The 21,437-nt window shown below is 43.6% G+C and overlaps 1 protein-coding gene across 1 annotated transcript in view; it reads right to left on the bottom strand.

The window, feature by feature from the left end:
* Positions 1-13,923, bottom strand: part of LOC123757592 (transient-receptor-potential-like protein) — a 32,943-nt gene extending 19,020 nt beyond the window's left edge. The window contains 7 exon segments of the mRNA XM_045741370.2: positions 414-587; positions 1,086-1,287; positions 4,061-4,203; positions 4,457-4,697; positions 5,404-5,513; positions 6,600-6,712; positions 13,798-13,923. Coding sequence (XP_045597326.2) covers positions 414-587; positions 1,086-1,287; positions 4,061-4,203; positions 4,457-4,697; positions 5,404-5,513; positions 6,600-6,677 — 948 coding nt within the window. The 5' untranslated portion in view covers positions 6,678-6,712; positions 13,798-13,923.
* Between the last annotated feature and the right edge of the window lie 7,514 nt (positions 13,924-21,437).

Genomic DNA, 21,437 nt, shown 5'->3' with positions numbered 1-21,437 from the left:
GACAACTTTACATTTAAACATAACTTGATTAGTCCTGAATGATCTCACAGTTACTTTTAGAGCATGTTTAACAGATGCTAAGCTCTACGGACCTGCCATTACAGTGCAATTCACGAGAAAAAAGCTGAAGTACAGCAGAGATTGTGAGTGAGCCAAGGAAAGGAAACACTTTATGAGGAGAAAGCGCCAAATTAGAGTATCTATATAGCACTTGGTATGGATGAGAGGTCAAGAAGCTGGGGTATGAGGTCAAGGAGTTGGTGTATGAGTGTGTATGAGGACAAGGGGCTAGGATATGAGTACAATGAGCTGAGATAAGAGGACAGGGTGAACGAACGGTATCAAACCACAGGACCATCGGAGATCGAACGCCCGTCCCTTCAAGAAGCGAGCGAGTACTGGCGAGACGTTACCTTCTTCTGCTTGCAGTCGATGGCTAATTCGAGTCTCTTGAGGGTCATGTGCTTGCCCTCCTCGTAGGGCACGACGGTGTCCGGGTCGTGGTTGAGCATTACCGCCAGCTCCCGCGACGACCGCGCGTGGCTCAACAGCTCCTCCGCGAACTTCATGCATTTGGTACGAAGCTCCTGTCAGGAGAGGACGGTACACGGGGTTACACGAGAGCCTGCACCCCGGGGCACGGTACACGGGGCTTACACTGGAGAGAGGTACACGGGGCTTACACTGGAGGGAGGTACACGGGGCTTACACTGGAGGGAGGTACACGGGGTTTACACTGGAGGGAGGTACACGGGGCTTACACTGGAGGGAGGTACACGGGGCTTACACTGGAGGGAGGTACACGGGGTTTACACTGGAGGGAGGTACACGGGGCTTACACTGGAGGGAGGTACACGGGGCTTACACTGGAGGGAGGTACACGGGGCTTACACTGGAGGGAGGTACACGGGGTTTACACTGGAGGGAGGTACACTGAATTGTACCCCCGTGCTTCCTATGATATTGTACGCTATAGTGTTTTTCATTCATAAACAAGTGAGGGGGGGGGGGTTTGGCGACTGGATTAACAAGCAGTTGGCCCGTGTTTATGAGGACGGGCAGTTGGGCTGCACTCTAGCACTCACCAGGTACTCGAACCTGAACTCGTGTTCAGTGTAGGCGAGGTTCTTCAGCTCGAGGGAGAGCTGGAAGGCGGTGAGGATGGGGTCGGTGGAGGAGAGGGCGATGAGGGAGGGCGAGGCCAGGGCCCGGTAGGCGTTGATCCTGGAGCGGGAGTGCCGCAGGGAGTCCTCCGAGGACGACTTGATGCACTCCGGACACCCGCACCTGCGGCCACACCACCACCATCATTGATCATACATACAAGAACCTAAGATTAGAGGCCACTGCAATTGAGCTACTGGTCTATGTGAGGCAGCTCCTATTGGTCTATGTGAGGCAGCTCCTATTGGTCTATGCAAGGCAGCTCCTATTGGTCTATGAAAATCAGCTCCTATTGGTCTATGCGAGGCAGCTCCTATTGGTCTATGTGAGGCAGCTCCTATTGGTCTATGCAAGGCAGCTCCTATTGGTCTATGAAAAGCAGCTCCTATTGGTCTATGCGAGGCAGCTCCTATTGGTCTATGCGAGGCAGCTCCTATTGGTCTTTGTGAGGCAGCTCCTATTGGGCTTTGTGAGGCAGCTCCTATTTTACAGCCAAACTCACATATACAGAGAATAAGATACATTTATATAACTGAAAGTGACCACGCTTCGGTCTGTCCTGGACCCTTATCCAGCTTCGACGTGATAATGGTCCAGGACCGAGCGAAATGTTGTCACATTCTAAATCTAAACATAACTAATGTACAAACAGAAATCACAATAGCTTGATATATCAAATTTTAGCGTGATTTCTGCATGTATTGAAGTAAGGGCGAAGAGGTAGAATATCTGGTTGACAGAACCCGGGTTAATGGGGGAATTGTGTAAAAAACCCCGGTTTGTGCTTCGGAGAGGCTGCGGGATCCGTGGGAGGGCAGTAGCACTCCAGGTTGCAATTCTTTTTACCATGTTGTGACACAGTCGACTAAGGCGCGTCTGGGATCATCCCGGACGTTGATTCGAACCCTCATCTTAGCCTTTATGGATTTGTTCATAACTAATGTGTAGATAATGTTGAGGGTGGCTGATTGTCAGCTCAGAGATTAAATTGATATTAGATATGGCCTTTAGTCTGATGTTAGATGATATAAGTAACTGGTAGACAGTGGTGTTACTCCGGAGCTAACAGTTCCTGCGACGACGCTGGAACCAATCGTATTGGCGTTTGTTTTTCCATTGGAGATTTTCGGCGCCATGGAGAGGGGGAGGGGACCTGCTGCTTGGGTAACAGCTTCTCCTCCATATCAACCTACGCTGGCTTTGCACCCTGGTGAGGCCACTCCAGACCGACAACCAGAGCGCAACTCCATAGTCTCCTGAGACTGATGGATGCCTACTATACTGTGGTGTTAGATGCTATATTTAACTGATAGACAATGGTGTTAGATGATATGTAACTGATAGACAGTGATGTTAGATGCTATATGTGACTGATAAACAGTGAAGTTAGATGCTATATGTAACTGATAAAGAGTGATGGTAGATGCTATATGTAACTGATAGACAGTGATGCTGGATGCCATACATGACCGATAGACAGATTAAGAGCAGAACGATCCTACCTTTTATAATTAACCATTATGACATAATCACGAAAGCATCAGGAGAAAACAAAACTGCAAATGCATGAACGAACTATGCGAAGATATTCGATAAATGTGAGCATGGAATTATCAACTGAAATGAGGTTCACTGGTACAAGAGGCAAAGTGGGAGATGGATATACAAAAAAAAGAAACATAGATCACAAAGCACCCCAGTAACCTAAACAAAGACCAAACACAGTGTAAAGCTGTGCATCCCAAGACACGGTCTTTGCCCCATCTCTACTGTCAAGACTATATTGTTCCAAACACTCAGGTCTGATAAAAAAAGAAATTACTGACGCCCAACGACCTGAAAGCACCAGTATAAAAAGCTATGATTTGTTCAGATCTGAACGCTATGTTTATGGGCAGCACAAAACGTGGACCAGACTGTGCGACACAGTGGTTACCAGGATCAGGTTGGGTTACCGTTACCTGTGGCAGGTGGCTACAGGTGACGGATCTCCCAATCCTGAGCACTCCAGGTGCAAACTCTGTGAGCAGGAACTACGGCATGATCTCCCACACTACATCACCGAATGCCCAGTTGTCAGACCATTCAGACTCACTGGCAGGAGGTGCCTGGAGCTTTGCAATTATTTTATTCACTCTCGTGTTCTTGAGGATATCTTCATATTGCACCCAAAATTTGCCAGTGCAGGCATATAGTCTAGGGCAACTGCACAAATGCACATGTACCTAAATGTGTTAGTAGAAAAACCCAGTCTTCATGATCCTCCTACCGCAGAGACAAAAATACATCTCACAGCTTTGTGGCATCTTTGCATGCGATATCAAAATAAAAATAAAACTGATATCAGTAGAAGACATTGAACAACTACAAACATATATCACTAAAGTCTTCACTGGGCAACAGACAACAGCACTATATTTAACAGTTATAAATTGCAGTTACTTAGATATAGAAAAAAACGAAGAACTTTCACCGGATAGAGAAGAGAAGACGAGATCAGATCTTCAGAACGGAAACGACGTGTAAAGATCAAGGAATAATGATGTTGGACGACCCAACGTTTGGTGAGTATAACAGAACAAACGAGGGTAGATTATCAAACACTTCAAATCCAGGATTTAAAACCTGTGTTCCTACTATTCAATGTATTTGCGCTTTCCCGCCCTGAGTACTGCTCGATACTCAGTTGCACTATGGAGACTGAAGAGATTTTTTAATTAGAAGAAATACAGAGAACACACACACACACGGCACGAATACACACAGTAAAGCACTTCAAATAATGAAGCAGTCTTAAAGCTTCTTACCGATCAAGTTTCTCCAGGTAAACCTGACCGGGTTTGGAGTGTTTTGACTCTAGGAAGCTGACAGGGTAAGGTATGGGAGTCCTCCTCACCTGATGTCGTGAGGCATGGGCAGCGTGGCGCCGCGGTCCAGAAGGATCTTCAGAATCTCGTAGTTGTCCCTGTGGGCGGCCAGGATCAGGGGCGTGATCTCTGGCGTGAAGGCTGACGTGTTGCGGTCAGCCTTCTCCCAAGACTGAAAGACGGGGCAGGATAGTAAGTAAGTAATTATCAACAGAAGGCACCAAACCGGGAAGGCTATGTAGCACCATAGGGCAGGATAGTAGCAGGTGAGAAGTTACAGGAAGCGGTCTTTACTAATACAGTGGAGTCGGTAAATAACTATGATAATTATATATTACAGCACTAACTGCCCTTATTAACATATAGTGCGGACTATAGATACATCATTTTTACACATAGCATGACGGTAATATATGAAGACTCACGTATAATTCTCCATCCTTGTGGATGACCTCCTCGTGTTCCAGCAAGACCTCCACGGCCTCGACAAACTCAGCGTCGATGGCGTGGAGAAGAGCGTCCCTGGTCTCCACCCCCATCACCACCAGCAGCTCCACCATCTCCAGGTTCTCGTTGGCGATGGACATGTGGAGGGCGCCTCGCCCCAGCGGGTCCACACAGTTCATGTTCATGTAAGCTGGGTAACGGTGAGCCTTCTGCAGCATCCTGAGGGTCACAGAGCACCAGTTGGGACCAACGCTCATGAAGGCCATGCCTCGGGAAAGACCCACCAAGGTGACAAGTTTCGGGGAATTCAAGGATGTTCATGAGAAAGTCAATATCGTGTTGAGCGGCCGGGATGATAAGTGAGATTGAGGAAGCATGAGGGTACTGAAGGAGTTATACAGTGAAGGATTGAAAGGCAAGAACAATACCTTCTGGAACTCCAAGTTATGCCAAAGAAGAAAATATGACAGATGCAAATGGAGAGGAAAAATAACTAAATAAGAGGGATAACAAAGGAAGAAGCGAGGTAAGCGGTGAAGACTAGCTGAAGATGGCGGCCTGACGCAGCCTCACTTCACCTCAGCCATGTTCTCATCGTCAGCAAATATTCCGCCAGGCACCAGCACTTAAACTGTACCATCATATATCATGACACCCACCACTTCATATATAAACAAAACGTTGCATTACATAAAATATCAATTATTGATTCAAATCGACATTGACGAGATGAGGGTTGTTGACCATACCACACACTAGAAGGTGAAGGCACGACGACGTTTCGGTCCGTCCTGGACCATTCTCAAGTCGATTGTCGACTTTAGAATGTTGATTGTCGACTTCACCTTTTAGTGTGTGTGGTCTGGTCAACATACTTTAGCCACGTTATTGTGACCCATCGCCTGCAGATGAGGGTTGGACTTACTTCCTGGTTGTGTTACAGTCACCTCTCTCCACAGCTAAGAGAAACTTCTTCTCCTCCAGGGTGAGAGGCTTGGGTAGGTCAGGCATGAGGGCCAAGCCGGTGCTACTGCCCTGTGGAGAAGCAACATCTCTTCAACATCACAACTTCATCCACAGGTTGATATTGTTCATCATCGGAATTAAGGAAACTTCAGAAGGAATACTTGACCCATTCCAGGCAACTCTTATTTATATCCACCCAAACTCATTCATATAAGATCTAAATTATTAGTTACAATGCGTTTATTAATTAACTATAGTTCACTGAACATTAGGAAATTCTTAATATCATGAAACCCGTTATGTAAACTATCTATGACAGAGTTACGTGTTGAGTAACACTTTCCAGACAAAGGTTTCAATAATTGTTTGTAAGAATTGTAATCTACATAAGCAGTCAGAGAGGATTACCAGGGGGGGGGGACGATTGTGAGGAATAATCCCATCACAGATGGGAGATTAAGTGAATTATTAGCAACATTGTAGCGATTATCTAATTAACACATATGTGTGTGAACACTTTGCCTGATTAAACGGAGTACAAATGATTTTGTTTGGTTAGATATAATAATTGTTCGAAATATTTCCAGTAAAAATAAAATCATATTTTTAAAAACAACTATTTTCCCCGGAATGTACATTAAATTCCATATTGCAAATTTTTCTTTTCGAAAATTGATTAAAATTCTGAGCCTTTTAATTATATTTCTGCCCTGATTTAAGATGACAAAGAATATTTTGAGAGCCACAAGGTGTGACTCTCAGGGGTGATAACGGACGTCCTTAACTAGCCACACTACTCGTCGAGTAGTGTGACCTGCATACCGAGGTCACACAGCTCGTCTAGGCTGAATCACCTCTCTAATATCCAGGAGCCAGATTCACGAAGCAGTTACGCATGCACTTACGAACCTGTACATCTTTTCTCAATCTTAGGCGGCCTTTTTTACAATTATTAAACAGTTAATGAGCTCCGAAGCACCAGGAGGCTGTTTATAACAATAACAACAATTGATTGGGAAGGTTTCATACTAGTAAACAGTTTAATAAATGTAACCAAAGGCGTCAATGATTACGAAAAGATGTACACGTTCGTAAGTACTTGCGTAACTGCTTCGTTAATCTGGCAGGTCCCAGACCTCGTCTAGGGTGCCTTACCTCCTCCATGTCTAAGTCACACTTTTCGTCCATGGAGACGCTTTTCTTGGGCGGCTTCTTGTCGTCGTCTTGAGCCATGATGGTGGTGGTGGGCGACGGCGTCTACCAGCAGTCTGAAGCACAACACAAGGATACTTAAACACGTCTCCTGCTAACACAACTTGGTCAGGTACGATAATTATCAAGAGAGAACTGAGCCAGTAAGACTATATCGCACTTGGAAGGAATATGAGGAGAAGGAGCTGGGATATGAGGGCAAGGAACTGGGATATGAGACAAGGAGCTGGGATATGAGGGCAAGGAGCTGGGATATGAGGGCAAGGAGCTCGGATATGAAGGCAAGGAGCTGGGATATGAGGGCAAGGAGCTGGGATATGAGGACAAGGAGCTGGGATATGAGGACAAGGAGCTGGGATATGAGGATAAGGAGCTGGGATATGAGGGCAAGGAGCTGGGATATGAGGGCAAGGAGCTGGTATATGAGAGGAAGGAGCTGGGATATGAGGACAAGGAGCTGGGATATGAGGACAAGGCGTTGGAATACGAGGACAGTGGGCAGAGGAAAGAATGGTCCCCAACTATTTGGACTGTTGGGAATCGAACGCCGACCTGCAAGAAGCAAGGCCGTCGCTGTACCCACCAGTCGAAGAAAAGCTTCAGCAGGAGTAAATAAGAAGCCAAAGTAAATCGAGGGCAAATTCTTGGCAAGAATATGAGTAGTTTACATCAAATTAAATACAACTTAAGTACTAATATTTAACATTATGACTACATCAAAATAAATTTTTTCTATACATTTTTTTAACATTTTCCCATGTTAACCGAGGAATGAGTCAGGTGTAACTGCCAGAATTAGGCTGGGATATCTATATCTATGGCAGGTGGCTGCAGGTAATGAATCCCCCCAATGGTGAACATTCCAATTGTAAACTATGTGAAGAAGAGCTGGGACATACTCTCCAACACTATACTTGTGACTGCCCTGTTATCAGTGACTTCAGTCCAAATGTTATGAGGGACTTTGGGCTCTGTAATTACTTCATACACTCACGAATATTGGAAGATATTCTTGTGCTCTACCCAGAGTTTGCTAGTGTAGGCTATTAGCGTAGACTCACATCTAATGTTTTCTATTGATTCTATCTATGACTAACCATCTTGTGAGATGGTAACATTAGATTGTAATCTTTCGTATAGAATGGGAGGGGGGGGAGTAGCATAGTGCTGGTGTCCCTAAGTTTGTTAATAATAATACAAACCAAAGCCGTACTAGGCAGGTGGAGAGAATGTGAGAGACGCGAGAGGCGAAGGCAAGCTATTCTGATTACACCGTAGAGGGGGGGGGGGGGGTAATGTATGATGAGGGGGAGGGGGGTAGGATGTGTGCCAGTTGACTATACAACACATGTCAACAATCCTGTTAGTGGAAGCCCCGACCAGACAGCCAGACTTCTCCTGACCCTCTCACAGGTGAACCTAAACCTCTTCCACTTCCCCTGAAGTGGAAGAGGTTTAGGTTCCCTCTCCCTCCTTCACCTGACTCACCTCATCCCTCTCACCTAACTTATTATTATTAACATCTTTAATGACAAAATTAATTACAATTTTTGGCCTAATCTGAGGATCTCAATTAAGTCTTATTAAAGCGAGGATAATGCTGGTATTCACTGTCACGCAGGACAGAGGGTCTTACACAAGACAATAGGTCTAAACTGTAGGCTGAAGCACATGTATATCATGGTTAAAATCAGTGTTTTAATGTATGAATATGTGAAAAATAACTTTCTATTGTGCACTGCCCCACAAGGGCAGGGATGGGTTCATAAGTGATTGCAGCTTACAAGTAATATAAATAAAAGTGTTCTTCATTCTTTAAAATGGGACAATCAAATTTTGGATAAATTGTTAGGATGTCGTCCGGAACACCTGAGCCAATGAAATAGTTACACAGTTGGTGGTACATGAGGCCAGGAGGTCTAGAGTCTTTTACGGTTTCACATTCAACAATATAGTGTTCTAGTGAATGCATTAAAGGTTTATCACAGAGTTTACAATCTCAGTATTCTGGTAGTGGCTCAGCCTCACTAACCTGCCAGATGTGCCTATAGCCAGGGCGAATTCTCGCAATGATTATATCACATTGTCTGGTCCGGTTACTGTGCTGACCATACAAATACCTATTATTACAAAAGTTTTGATAACTTTTAATAGTGCAGCTTTCAGGTCTCTGGGCATTTCTTAGTTCTTCTAAATCTGAATTAATTTCTTTAATTTGGATGTCTCTAATAATTGCATTAGATAGTCCAAAGTGTATTCTTTCCTGCAAGCCTCATTGACCAATCGATCTACAAAGTCATGTTTTCTAACTCTAACATGGGATGGGATTCACACAAATTTTATACAATAGTTATTATCATTACAAAAATTACATTCCATTTAATACTACAAGCTACTTCAGACATACATTGTGATGGGTTATTTAAAGACTACAGAGCATTTTTAGTCACAGAATATCACTCCACCACCATTGAGCTTAAGGTACTCAGTGGCTAGATAAATACCCAATAGCTGAGTCTGTGTCGTGCTTGCCCAGTTTTTCAATCTCTGTGTACTAGACATGATCATGTCATTCCCTTTATATACTGCACATGCACAACCTGTTCTACCAGTGCCTAACTGCACGAAGACATCGGCAAAGGCATAGGATTCAGTTGATTTGAGATTTTGAAGATGACTGTCAATCTAACTGACCTTCTCTCCCCCCCCCCCCCCCAAATTACCAACCCTCTCTCCCTCGCCAGACTCCGCGCCTTAATCAACCCCAGCAAGTTCAACTTACAAGTACAACATTTCCCGCAAGTACAACTAGTGGGGTTGAGCTTAGGCTCTTTGGTCCCGCCTCTCAACCGTCAGTCAACTTGTACTCACCTAGTTGTGCTTGCGGGGGTTGAGCTCTGACTCTTTCAGCCCTCCTCCCAACTGTCAATCAATCAACTGATACTTTTTTCACCCCCTCCCACCAGGAAGCAGCCCATAGCCGCAGTCTCACTCCCAGGTATTTATTTACTGCCAGGTGAACAGATGCATCAGGGTGAAAGAAGCTCTGCCCATTTGTTTGTTTCCGCCATCGCCGGGGATCGATCCCCGGACCCTAGGATTACGAATCCCGAGCGCTGTCAACTGAGACGTCAGCCCCCCCCCCCTTTCAGGAAGACGACATTCAGACTTGTAAATGTTCCTGAGTTTATTTAACTTGATCGTATCAACATTTGATACTGTGTATAGAGTCCGCCTCCACCACATCACTGCCTACTGCATTCCATTTCTTAACTTCAAGACTCTGAAAAAAACTCTTTCTAATGTCTTTGTGGTTCATTCGGGTACTAAGTCTCCACCTGTATTCCCTTGTACGAGTACCACCCGTACTAAATAGTCTGTTTTTATCTACCTTGTCAGTTCCTAGAGAATTTTGTTGGTGTTAATCATGTCTCCCCTAACTCTTTGTCTTACAGTGATGTGAGGTTTAATTCCCGTAGCATTTCCTTACAGCTTATTCCTCTCAGATTAGGGACTAGTCTAGCGGTATAACTTTGGACCTTCTCAAAACTTCGTTTTGTGCTTCATTAGATTTTTTTTATTATTGTTGCCGCCGAAGGCGGCTAGTTTATTGTGCACCCCATACTCATCCTGTGAGCGGTAGCGCAAAAGCATTACAGAGGGCACAAAAGGTCTTTATCAGACCTCATCTTAGATTATTACATAAACAATTTCTTCAATCCTTCACACCTTATAGTTACAATGTCAGCTAGTTACAGAGAAAGTGCTATTACAAGAGCTACAAATTTACAGTAAGTCATCATACATTAATGGTAGGTCTTATCGTTAATACATAATAGTTTGGCCAATGGGGATATTACAGAGATTGTGGATTGTTGTAAAATTGAGCCTTTTAGAGATAAATCTAAGCTCACTCTGTATGATATGGCAACCTATCTTATTACCATGGATAAATTACATGAAATCCTTGCACTGTGCCCACATTTTGCTTCCAGTAGATGAACGACATATGAGATTCAGAAACAAGTAGTGTATTGTGAGGACTAATAATAAACAGAAGCTCCCCTATGACTCTGCTTCATTAGATATGAGCGTCAACCTGGAGCCGCGTTCTCCAAAACTGGTCTGACATATGTGGTATATAAGGTTATGAATGATTCCCTACACAATTTTCTAAAGGCAGTTCTGATGTTAGCCAGCCTCTCATATGCCGATGATGTCCTTTTGATGTAGGCTTCAGCTGACAGATTCTGTGTAATATCAATCCCTAGATCCTTCTCTGTTCGTTATATGAATGATTTCATCTCCCATTTGGTACTTGTCCGGCCTCTTGTTCCCTCCACCTAATTTAATTACTTTACACTTAAATGAATTAAACTCGTGTTACCATTTATTGGACCATTCCTTCAGTTTGTCCAGGTTATCTTATAGTCTTGTACTATCTTCCTTTAACTTAATATTTCTCATAATTTTTGCATCATCAGCACACATCGAAAGGAACGAGTCTATACCTTTTGGAAGATAATTTACGTGTACCAGAAAGAGAATAGGTCCCAGTATTAAACCCTGTGACTCCGCTGGTGACATCTTGCCATTCTGAAGTTCCCCCTCACAGTAATTCCCCGTTTTCTGTTGTTTATGTACTCTCTTATCCAGTGGAGCACCTTACCTGTTATTTCTGCTTGCTTCTCCAGCTTATGCACCAGCCTCTTATTGGGTACTATCAAAGGCTTTCTGACAGTGTTATGGGTGAACATGGTGCTGAATGCAACATTGTGTGTGAGCACAGTACCGAGTACAATGCATATATAACATAATTTAAAGTTTGGTGCAATATTTATAGACTTAAAGCAAATTCAGACGTACCACTCATCTCTCCAAGTTATGACTGTGCTCGTGTTTTGTTAACCAGTTTCTAGGAAGAGATTGCGTATAAAGTCCTTGACCGGGGCTAGATACCATGTAGACGAGGGCGCGAGAAGGGATAAAGGTGGTGGTATAGCTGAGAGACGAGAGGGAGGCACGCGAGGAGGGAGAGTGGCAACAGTGCTTGCTCTAGAGATATGAATATTGCTTACTGGGGTGGACCCAAGAATTAGGAATATAGTTACAACACTGCGTGTGTATTTACTATTTGTGTTTGCTGAATCGAGCTATTAGCTCTTGGATCCCGCCTTTCTAACCAATCTATTTTTCCTCTATTATATCTACTACATATATTTCTTTCTGATACACACATACATCCCCAGGAAGCAGCCCGTAGCTGCTGTCTAATTCCGAGATACCTATTTCCTGCTAGGTGAACAGATGCATCAGGGTGAAAGAAACTCCGCCCGTTTGTTTCCGCCTTCGCCGGGAATCGAACTCAGGCTAGGACCCCCAAGCACTGTTCACTCAGCCGCGAGGCGCCTTGTAATTACCTAAATGTAATTACCTAAGTGTAGTTACAGGATGAGAGCTACGCTCGTGGTGTCCCGTCTTCCCAGTACTCTTTGTCGTATAACGTTTTAAAAGTACTGAAGGTTTTGGTCTCCACCACCTTCTCACTTAACTTTGTGTGTGTGTGTGTGTGTGTGTGTGTGTGTGTGTGTGTGTGTGTGTGTGTGTGTGTGTGTGTGTGTGTGTGTGTGTGTGTGTGTGTGTGTGTCAAACTCGTTATGTTACAGTGTGCGTGTGTGTACAACTGTGTATAACATTATGTGTGAGTAACACCGTGTATGTGTATATATCATAGGGTTTCAACTCCTCTCTCAGCTTTATTTGTCAAATGTGGAGATCTTTGTGAATTGGGTCCAGATCTTCAACCTCATCACATGTGGTCTCATGTCTACCTCACTGCTTACAAGGAGGGTTTAATATCTGCCTCAATGTTCACCTGAGGTAAAAGTTCTTCCAGGAAGCATCTCACCAGACCAGCAGGTGTTCCAGGAAGCATCTCACCAGACCAGCAGGTGTTCCAGGAAGCATCTCACCAGACCAGCAGGTGTTCCAGGAAGCATCTCACCAGACCAGCAGGTGTTCCAGGAAGCATCTCACCAGACCAGCAGGTGTTCCAGGAAGCATCTCACCGGACCAGCAGGTGTTCCAGGAAGCATCTCACCAGCCTAGCAGGTGTTCCAGGAAGCATCTCACCAGACCAGCAGGTGTTCCAGGAAGCATCTCACCAGACCAGCAGGTGTTCCAAGAAGCATCTCACCAGACCAGCAGAAGTTCCAGGTAGCATCTCACCAGACCAGCAGGTGTTCCAAGAAGCATCTCACCAGACCAGCAGAAGTTCCAGGAAGCATCTCACCAGACCAGCAGGTGTTCCAGGAAGCATCTCACCAGACCAGCAGGTGTTCCAGGAAGCATCTCACCAGACCAGCAGGTGTTCCAAGAAGCATCTCACCAGACCAGCAGAAGTTCCAGGAAGCATCTCACCAGACCAGCAGGTGTTCCAGGAAGCATCTCACCAGACCAGCAGGTGTTCCAGGAAGCATCTCACCAGCCTAGCAGGTGTTCCAGGAAGCATCTCACCAGACCAGCAGGTGTTCCAGGAAGCATCTCACCAGCCTAGCAGGTGTTCCAGGAAGCATCTCACCAGACCAGCAGGTGTTCCAGGAAGTATCTCACCAGACCAGCAGATGTTCCAGGAAGTATCTTACCGGACCAGCAGGTGTTCCAGGAAGTATCTCACCAGACCAGCAGATGTTCCAGGAAGTATCTCACTAAGTCAGCAACAGTTCTTGTCGTCATAATCTAGATTCTAGACTGTGTGGCATCCTGACAAGACAGACAAACATTCCAGCAGCATGGATATTATGTTCCCGTGGCTCATCAGATAAGTTGGACTTCAAATAACAAGAGCACCGAGTATTCCAGGAAGCAATTCTTCAGACCAAAATGGCTTTCAGTCAATTTTCTCTTCAGATCGACACATTTTTCAGTAAATCGTTCATTATATAGTGTTCCAAGATCAAACGTACCAAGTGTTCCAGCAATATGGACGTCAGGAGGTTCAAAAGGCACTCATGGAACTAATATTCTAGCAGCAATATTGCCAGTAGTTCCAGAGGTGATCAAGCAGACCTAGATGTTTAAGTCAGTGATTCACGTTACCAGCAACGTGTCAGTAGTAAAGGCATGTCTTACGGCGACTCACCAGTAACTAAAGCAGATACCAGCAGCGGCCCAGACGCCGTTCCATATCCATAAACCAACAAGAGAACTTCTGGGATCTGGAACTAACGCGGGTGCATAACCAGTTGAGCGGAGTGGAGCCACGGGGTGCTGGGGGAGACACACTAGCACCACCAGGGGCCCTCGCATGTTATATACCGTCTCGCTGGGGCTTCCCTCATCTCCTTAGCCCACAACACCTGGAAGTAGGAGGCGAGGACGCTGCACCAACAAGGCCTCCGACACCGCCATAGTGGGAGGTCTTGCACTTGTTTTCAGGAGGTGAGGAGCGGAAATGTTGGAGGCAAAATGGCGGAAGGGACGAGACTGAGGGGCCGAGACGTGGGGTCACGGTGGGGGTCAATACAAAGGTCACTGAGAGCGGTCACAATAATGGGCAACACAAAGGTCACTGGGAGCGGTGACAATAATGGTTACCTTACCTTGAGGTGTTTTCGGGGCTTAGCTTCCCCGCGGCCCGGTCGTCAACCATGGCCACCACTCCTTGCTGGACTGGTCAACCAACCTGGACTGGACGCGGCTGCTTGCAGCCTGACGTATGAATCACAGCCTGGTTGATCAGGTATCCTTTGGAGGTGCTTATAAAGTTCTCTCTTGAACACTGTGAGGGGTCGGCGAGTTATGCACCTTATGTGTAGTGGAAGCGTGTTGAACAGTCTCGGGCCTCTGATGTCGAGAGTTCTCTCTCAGAGCACCCGTTGCATCCTCTGCTTTTCAACGGGGGTATTCTGCACATCCTGCCATGCATTTTGGTCTTATGTGGTGTTATTTCTGTGTGCAGGTTTGGGACCAGCCCCTCTACTATTTTCCACGTATAAATTATTATGTATCTCTCCCGCCTGCGCTCAGGAGAATACAGATTTAGGCTCTTTAGTCGGTCCCAGTAGTTTAGATGTTTTACTGAGTGGATTCTAACGGTAAAGGATCTCTGCACGCTCTCCAGGTCAGCAATTTCTCCAGCTTTGAAAGGGGCTGTCATTGTGCAGCAGTACTCCACTCTAGAGAGCACTAGCGTCTTGAAAAGTATCATCATCGGTATAGCATCTCTAGTGTGCAAGGTTCTTGTTATCCAACCTGTCAATTTTCTTGTAGTTGTGACGGCTACTTTATTGTGTTCTTTAAAGGTAAGGTCTTCCGACATGAGTACACCCAGATCCTTTACATTGCCTTTTCGTTCTGTTATAATTTGCCTGAGTTTTGTACGTGGTTTCTGTTTTTATGTTTTCCCTTTTTTCCGTAGCGCATGAGCTGGAACTTATCTTCGTTAAATACCATATTATTTTTCTGGTATTTACATGACATAGAAAGACTTGATTTACATCTGATTGGAGGTTTGCCGTAGTCCTCTATGTTGTCTACTCTTATTAAAATCCTAGTGTCATCTGCAAAGGATGATACAGTACTATAGATTGTGTCCTTGTCTATGTCCGATATGAGGATGAGAAAAGTACTGGAGCAAGCACAGTACCCTGGAGGACTGAGCTCTTCACGGTTGATGGACCGGATTTGATTTTGTTGACTATTACACATTGGGTTCTGTTAGTCAGAAAATTGTAGATCCACCTGCCTATTTTTCCCTGTTCACCCCTGTCCTTTTGAACGCATTTTGTGTGCAATAGCACCATGGTCACATTTGTCAAAGGCTTTTGCGAAATCTGTGTAAATTACATCAGCGTTTTGCTTGTCTTCCATGGCATCCAATGCCATGTCATAGTGGTCCAGCAACTGTGACAGGCAAGAGCGCTGTGTTCTGAAACCATGTTGTCCGGGGTTATGGAGATGCTGTGATTCCTGTAGATCACTAATGGATTTCCATGGAGATTGCTGTGATGGTCAACACAAAGGTCACTGGAAGGGTCAGGATGAAGGTCAACTATAAGGTCACTGAGGGTCACTACGAGGATCATCAGGAAGGTCATGACTAAGGTCACTGTGAGAATATATACATATATATATATATATATATATATATATATATATATATATATATATATATATATATATATATATATATATATATATATATATATATATATATTCCTGTAGATCACTAATGGATTTCCATGGAGATTGCTGTGATGGTCAACACAAAGGTCACTGGAAGGGTCAGGATGAAGGTCAACTATAAGGTCACTGAGGGTCACTACGAGGATCATCAGGAAGGTCATGACTAAGGTCACTGTGAGAATATATATATATATATATATATATATATATATATATATATATATATATATATATATATATATATATATATATATATATATATATATATATATATATAATGATATGTTTGGTGGCATGTTGAGGCATACAGTGTGAGGGTCAGACAGCCTCGCTGGTGGTGGTGAAGCTGTCAGAGTTAAGCCCTTGTGATCCTCACTGATACTTCACCTGTGGGTGTCTTGTATGGCTTCAATTTAGGTGCATTGCATTCCTTCAATGCAATAAAACATGCATGCGCACATATATATATATATATATATATATATATATATATATATATATATATATATATATATATATATATATATATATATATGTAAACTAAATGGGGTACTCGGCTGTGCCCTGGTCTTTCCCACTCAAATGTTTCCCTATCCCCTCCCTCTCTTTGTTTTCATCTTCCCAGTACTACCTTCAACACCATCTTCCATTCAAACATATAATATGCTAGAAAATCTTAGTGATGATGACTTTTTAATATTGAGTGAGCTTGGATTTGTCATTTCCTGTAAAGGAAGGGGGGTGACATGGGGCTTGACCACGCCCACACTATGTTCAGCCCGGAGCCCGGACCATTCACCCTGCAAAGTTTCATGAGGCTGGCGCCAAGCGTCTGGCCCGCCTACTTTGGAAAAACAGACAGGCATTCTCTCTTGTATGTGTAGATGCGTTTGAGTGGATGCGAGTTTCTACTCGCATCCACGCTTCATGTAAGTCATGAGGCGCCATCATGTAGGCGTGGATGAGGCGTGAGGCGTCATGAGGCGCCTCATGTAGGTCGATAGGCCTTCTTCGTACGCTACTGACACACACGCCCACACCTGGCGTGTGTCAGGTCTGCTTTCCTAGACCTGAACAAATATAATAATAAACATTCAGGCCCAAGAACAACAATATAATTAGTGAACCAAATAATAAACACATGTGCTAAAAAACTAACGCTCAAGACTCATCTTTCCGATAGGCTTCGTATTTTGAAAAATTGCAGGAGGAATTTGGGCAAAATATGATCAGTCGTCGTTTTCAGTAATTTGCATATTTTCGGTATAAAAAAATCGTAATTTAAAACGCTAAATTTTAGAGTTCAATCACCCTGAATTCTGCTCACAAATAACGCTCATGAGTCAAATCGTCATATTTGAACGGGCTATATTACTTTTTCATCAATTCTGAACGGGTTATGGGCCTGTTTCTTCACATTTAAACAGGTTATGTTACTTTTTCATCAAGTCTGGACGGTTCTTTGCTTTTTCGTCAAATCTGAATCTGTCGTTACTTTTCGTCATATATGAACGGGTTAGATTACTTTTTTCACCAAATATGAACAAGTTCTGTACATTTGTCGTCAAATTTGAACGGGTTATGTTACTTTTTCATCACGTCTGAATAGTTTCTTTGCCTTTTTTCGTATTATTTGAACGAGTTATGTTATTTTGTTTTGTAACTACAAAGGGGACTTGCACAAAATATGACCACTCGCCGTTTTCACTAATTTGCATATTTTCGGTATTAAAATCGTAATATAAAACTCCAACTATATACAATCACTTTGAATTCCGCTCAAAAATAACTTTCAAGAGTTATATTTCCGATAGGAATCGTATTTTGAAACCTGCAGCGGGATTTGCAGCGTTCAACATCTTCTTAAGCTTTGGAACACAGTTGTGGGGTCACCACGACTCTTATGTCACAGCTAACATACATGGCATCGTCACCATACTTACAACAATCACCATACATGCCAGTCACCATACATGGCACAGTCACTATTGTCACTGTCACCATACATGACATGGTCACCCTTCATGGCATGGTCACCATACATGCCATGGTCATCATACATGGCATGGTCACCATACTTGCCACAGCCACCATACATACTACCGCAACGATACATACCATAACCAACATATAAAGGCTCTATACAGCCCGCCAACAACAACAGCCTGCCTGGCACAGCAAAGCTTCTTACCGTAGTACGTTGGAGTGAGAGTGGTACAGGCGCTGGCCATCCGACATCACCCTCCACCAACACAACCCATCTCTTCTTCACGGTGCGTCGTGGTGCAGGTTGTCTCCTCCCGATGACTCCACGAGCAGTGAATGTTGGGCGACGCACCAATGTATCATCTGGCAGTTGTCGTTGCCAGTTTATGTCAGAATGACGACGAAATCAGACGTTTGAGTGAGCCTCGATCCAACGAAGGCTGGGCGTCGTGATGGTGGTGCCAGCTGGTCGTTTACTGGCCTTTGTGTACCACGAGTTACGTTTTCTATGGATGATTGTCCCGTTGGTCAGTCATTCGTCCAAGTCACATGTAACCTTGTTTTGTTGTTGTTGTTGATTGGAGATATTTAGCCACTGTTTTGATTACTTGATATTTTATACTTTGGGAGAGGTACTGGGGATGTCTTAATTGGTCAAGATAGAAATATAATTAATTTAAGTTTATTGCTCCTCCGGGAACCAACCTGTCCTCATACAAAGCAATCTGTCCTCCTTCAAAGAACGTCGCATTTCGATCGTATGCGTTATCTAAGGGCAAAAATTGTCGTACTAGAAATTAGAAGCGGCTCGCAAAAGTAGCGTACTCTCCCGTTTTCTGCTTTTGGTTCTCTGGTAGGTTAGGAAAGGACACTTAAAATTTACAGTTTTCTTGACGTTGGGAAACCTTAGGAGGACGGGCTGTGGGCTTACATGTCCAGGAACGAAGTGTCTCGGAAATTTCCGACAACACTTATTAACTTTCAATACAAACATCAAATATTTTAGTCATACAGTCAAAGAAACTGCATAAATGGCAATTCACGCCAAAAAACGAGATTATTTGCCACGTCGCAGGAATCAATTTAACACCCATATAATTATTCAGTAAATACTTAATACAACAGTCTTAGGACTGAAATTAATAATATACACTACTAAATTATTAGTTATCAAGCGAGTTAGAATAAACTCCTTCCAATTATTAATAAAACTCAATGAGAACCATTTTTAGGGACGTGTCCCGAGGAAGGTGTATCCATTATTATTGTTGGGAAAACTGAGCAGCGAGAGTGTCTCCCACAACACATAAAGTTACTTCTCGCGGGTCCAGGAATGCAGTGTGACTACAAACAGTTGCCACTGGCTGCTGAGACTTCGCGAAATATAGGGACGTGCTAAATCTCCGACTAACCCCCATTTATTTGTTCGTTATTATGGCCATATGGCTTACAGATAGGTGAGTTGGTTAGGCTGCAGGAAAACACCACCCGCAAGGGGAAGAATCATCTACTAAAATAATCTAAGTTTCATGCTTTACTTATAGTTTTCAAGCTTTACGATGTAAAATTTCGGCAGATAAATTGAGACCGCATGAAAAAACAATTGAGCTCGTACTTCCCTGAACCACTCGGACGCCATTGATACCTATCCAGTACGGAGTAGGTGTCCGAGGGTGTCTGGTGTTGAATGACCAGCCAACACTACAGAAATACCAGAGACTGTTTATAATTACAACTAATTTCTAGAATTACTACTAACTATTTAATTACAGTTTAGTAGATATAATTATATCAACCGTTTCATTACGGTGTAATAAACTGAATTTATAAACCCCCTAAGTTTGTGTGAAAGGAATTTTACTGGTGATATTAAATTATACATATAGTCCGCCCAGAAGTTATAAATAAGTAATGAATACAATTAAATACAATCCATTGCAAATTAATCAAGAATAGTGAATTAATGACTGGTAGATTTCTCACAGCGTGACATTGTAAGGCCTCAAGCGTGCTGAAGTTTATTGTGAATCATTTGGGAATGAATTTAGGTTTGTGGGTTTGCATGTGAGGTTACTTTTTGTTAAAAGGAAAAAAAAATGTGGTTAGTTCTGTCCTGTCTCTGCTTATGAAGGTTTTGAAAATGAGATTATGTTTGAAGTTAGCCATAATTCACTTATGAAAATTAGGTCTGTTTTTGATGAGTCGAGGAATTGTTTCAGTTCTGTGAGAGATGGTTTCATGTTTTTACCATTTCAGGTCATGAAGGTCAAGGAAGTAGTTTAGTACGTTTGCTTCGTGATTGTTTCTGTTGTTCTTGTCGTTCACTGGCGCGGTGTTGGATATCTAGTGTAGGGGGGGGGGGTGATGGGACGACAGTCTGGTTTATGTGCTTTTTCAGTCTGATGAGCACCGGGTCGTTGGATCTTTTATTTGACAGCTGATGAGTTTCTTACTCCTAATTTCAGTGGCTGTGTTATGTCAGAAGTTAACGCGGGGGATGGATTGGCTTCGTTTTTTTTTTAGGTATTTACCTATTGCTCGGTCCAGTTTTAGTTCCATTCTCATGTCTATGCCGATGGAAGCTGTGTTTGTTTGGATTTTACTATTCTGTTGGTGGTGTGTTGAGCCAGTCTCAGGGATTGGTTGGTTTTGTTGTGCGGCACTTTACAGATGTCTAGTTGCTGGAACACTGTGTTCAGTAGACAGGAAGGCAAGAAGCTGTGTGGTGCTGCCAAGGCTTCCAGGTCATATTTCTAATCCAGGATATATATTTGCTTCCTGGATTTAGAGAAGCCGCCCGTGTTTGCAAGTTAATATATACTTACATGCCAGGAACTCTTAGCAGTGTGGTTCACTTGATTGTTATATGGCAATTTGTTTGGGTTTGTTTGAGACACTGGTGTTGTGTGGGTGTTGTGGGGGATGGTGGCGTTGTGTGGGGGATGGTGGTGTTATGTGGGATGTTGGAGTTGTTGGGTGTTGTGTAGGATGTTGGTATTGTGTGGGATGCTGGTGTTGTGTGGGATGGTGGTATTGTGGGGGTTGTTTAGGTGTTGTGTGGGATGATGGTATTGTGGCGGGTGATATGTGGTATGCTGGTTTTGTGTGGGATGGCGATACTGTGGGGGTGTTGTGTCGATAGCACAGGCCTGAGCTTCAGTGATGAGATTTAGCAGATCAGTAGAAGTAGACATTCCACAACAAGAGCGTCCTCTTGGACGCTGGCACCAATTGACTTTCAGATTTTAGATTCCTTTACATTGAGGACTACTCTTAAGAGTTTGTTCATGATGGTAGCCCTTTTATTAGTTATAAGATGGGGCCTGATATACCTAGTGCTTGAAGCTTTACTAGTTGTAAAAAGTTCCATACCCGATCAAAGACCTTTACAATATCCAGTACAACACAACTGACATTGGACTCGTCCAGTGACTTATTCCAGACTCGTGAAATTATTTTTTTTAGTGATAAATTCCAGGTACTTAAGAATGGTAAAAATTAAGACAAACAAATTACAGGGTACAAAGCACAATCAAAGTGCCACAAAGTGGAAAAACAACATGTAGAAGGTCTGGAAATAATCATGTCTGACGACCTAACGTTTAAGGA

The sequence above is a fragment of the Procambarus clarkii genome, chromosome 19, assembly GCF_040958095.1.
Source record: "Procambarus clarkii isolate CNS0578487 chromosome 19, FALCON_Pclarkii_2.0, whole genome shotgun sequence".
NCBI lineage: Eukaryota > Metazoa > Arthropoda > Malacostraca > Decapoda > Cambaridae > Procambarus > Procambarus clarkii.
This window is presented reverse-complemented; position numbering and strand designations above follow the sequence as displayed.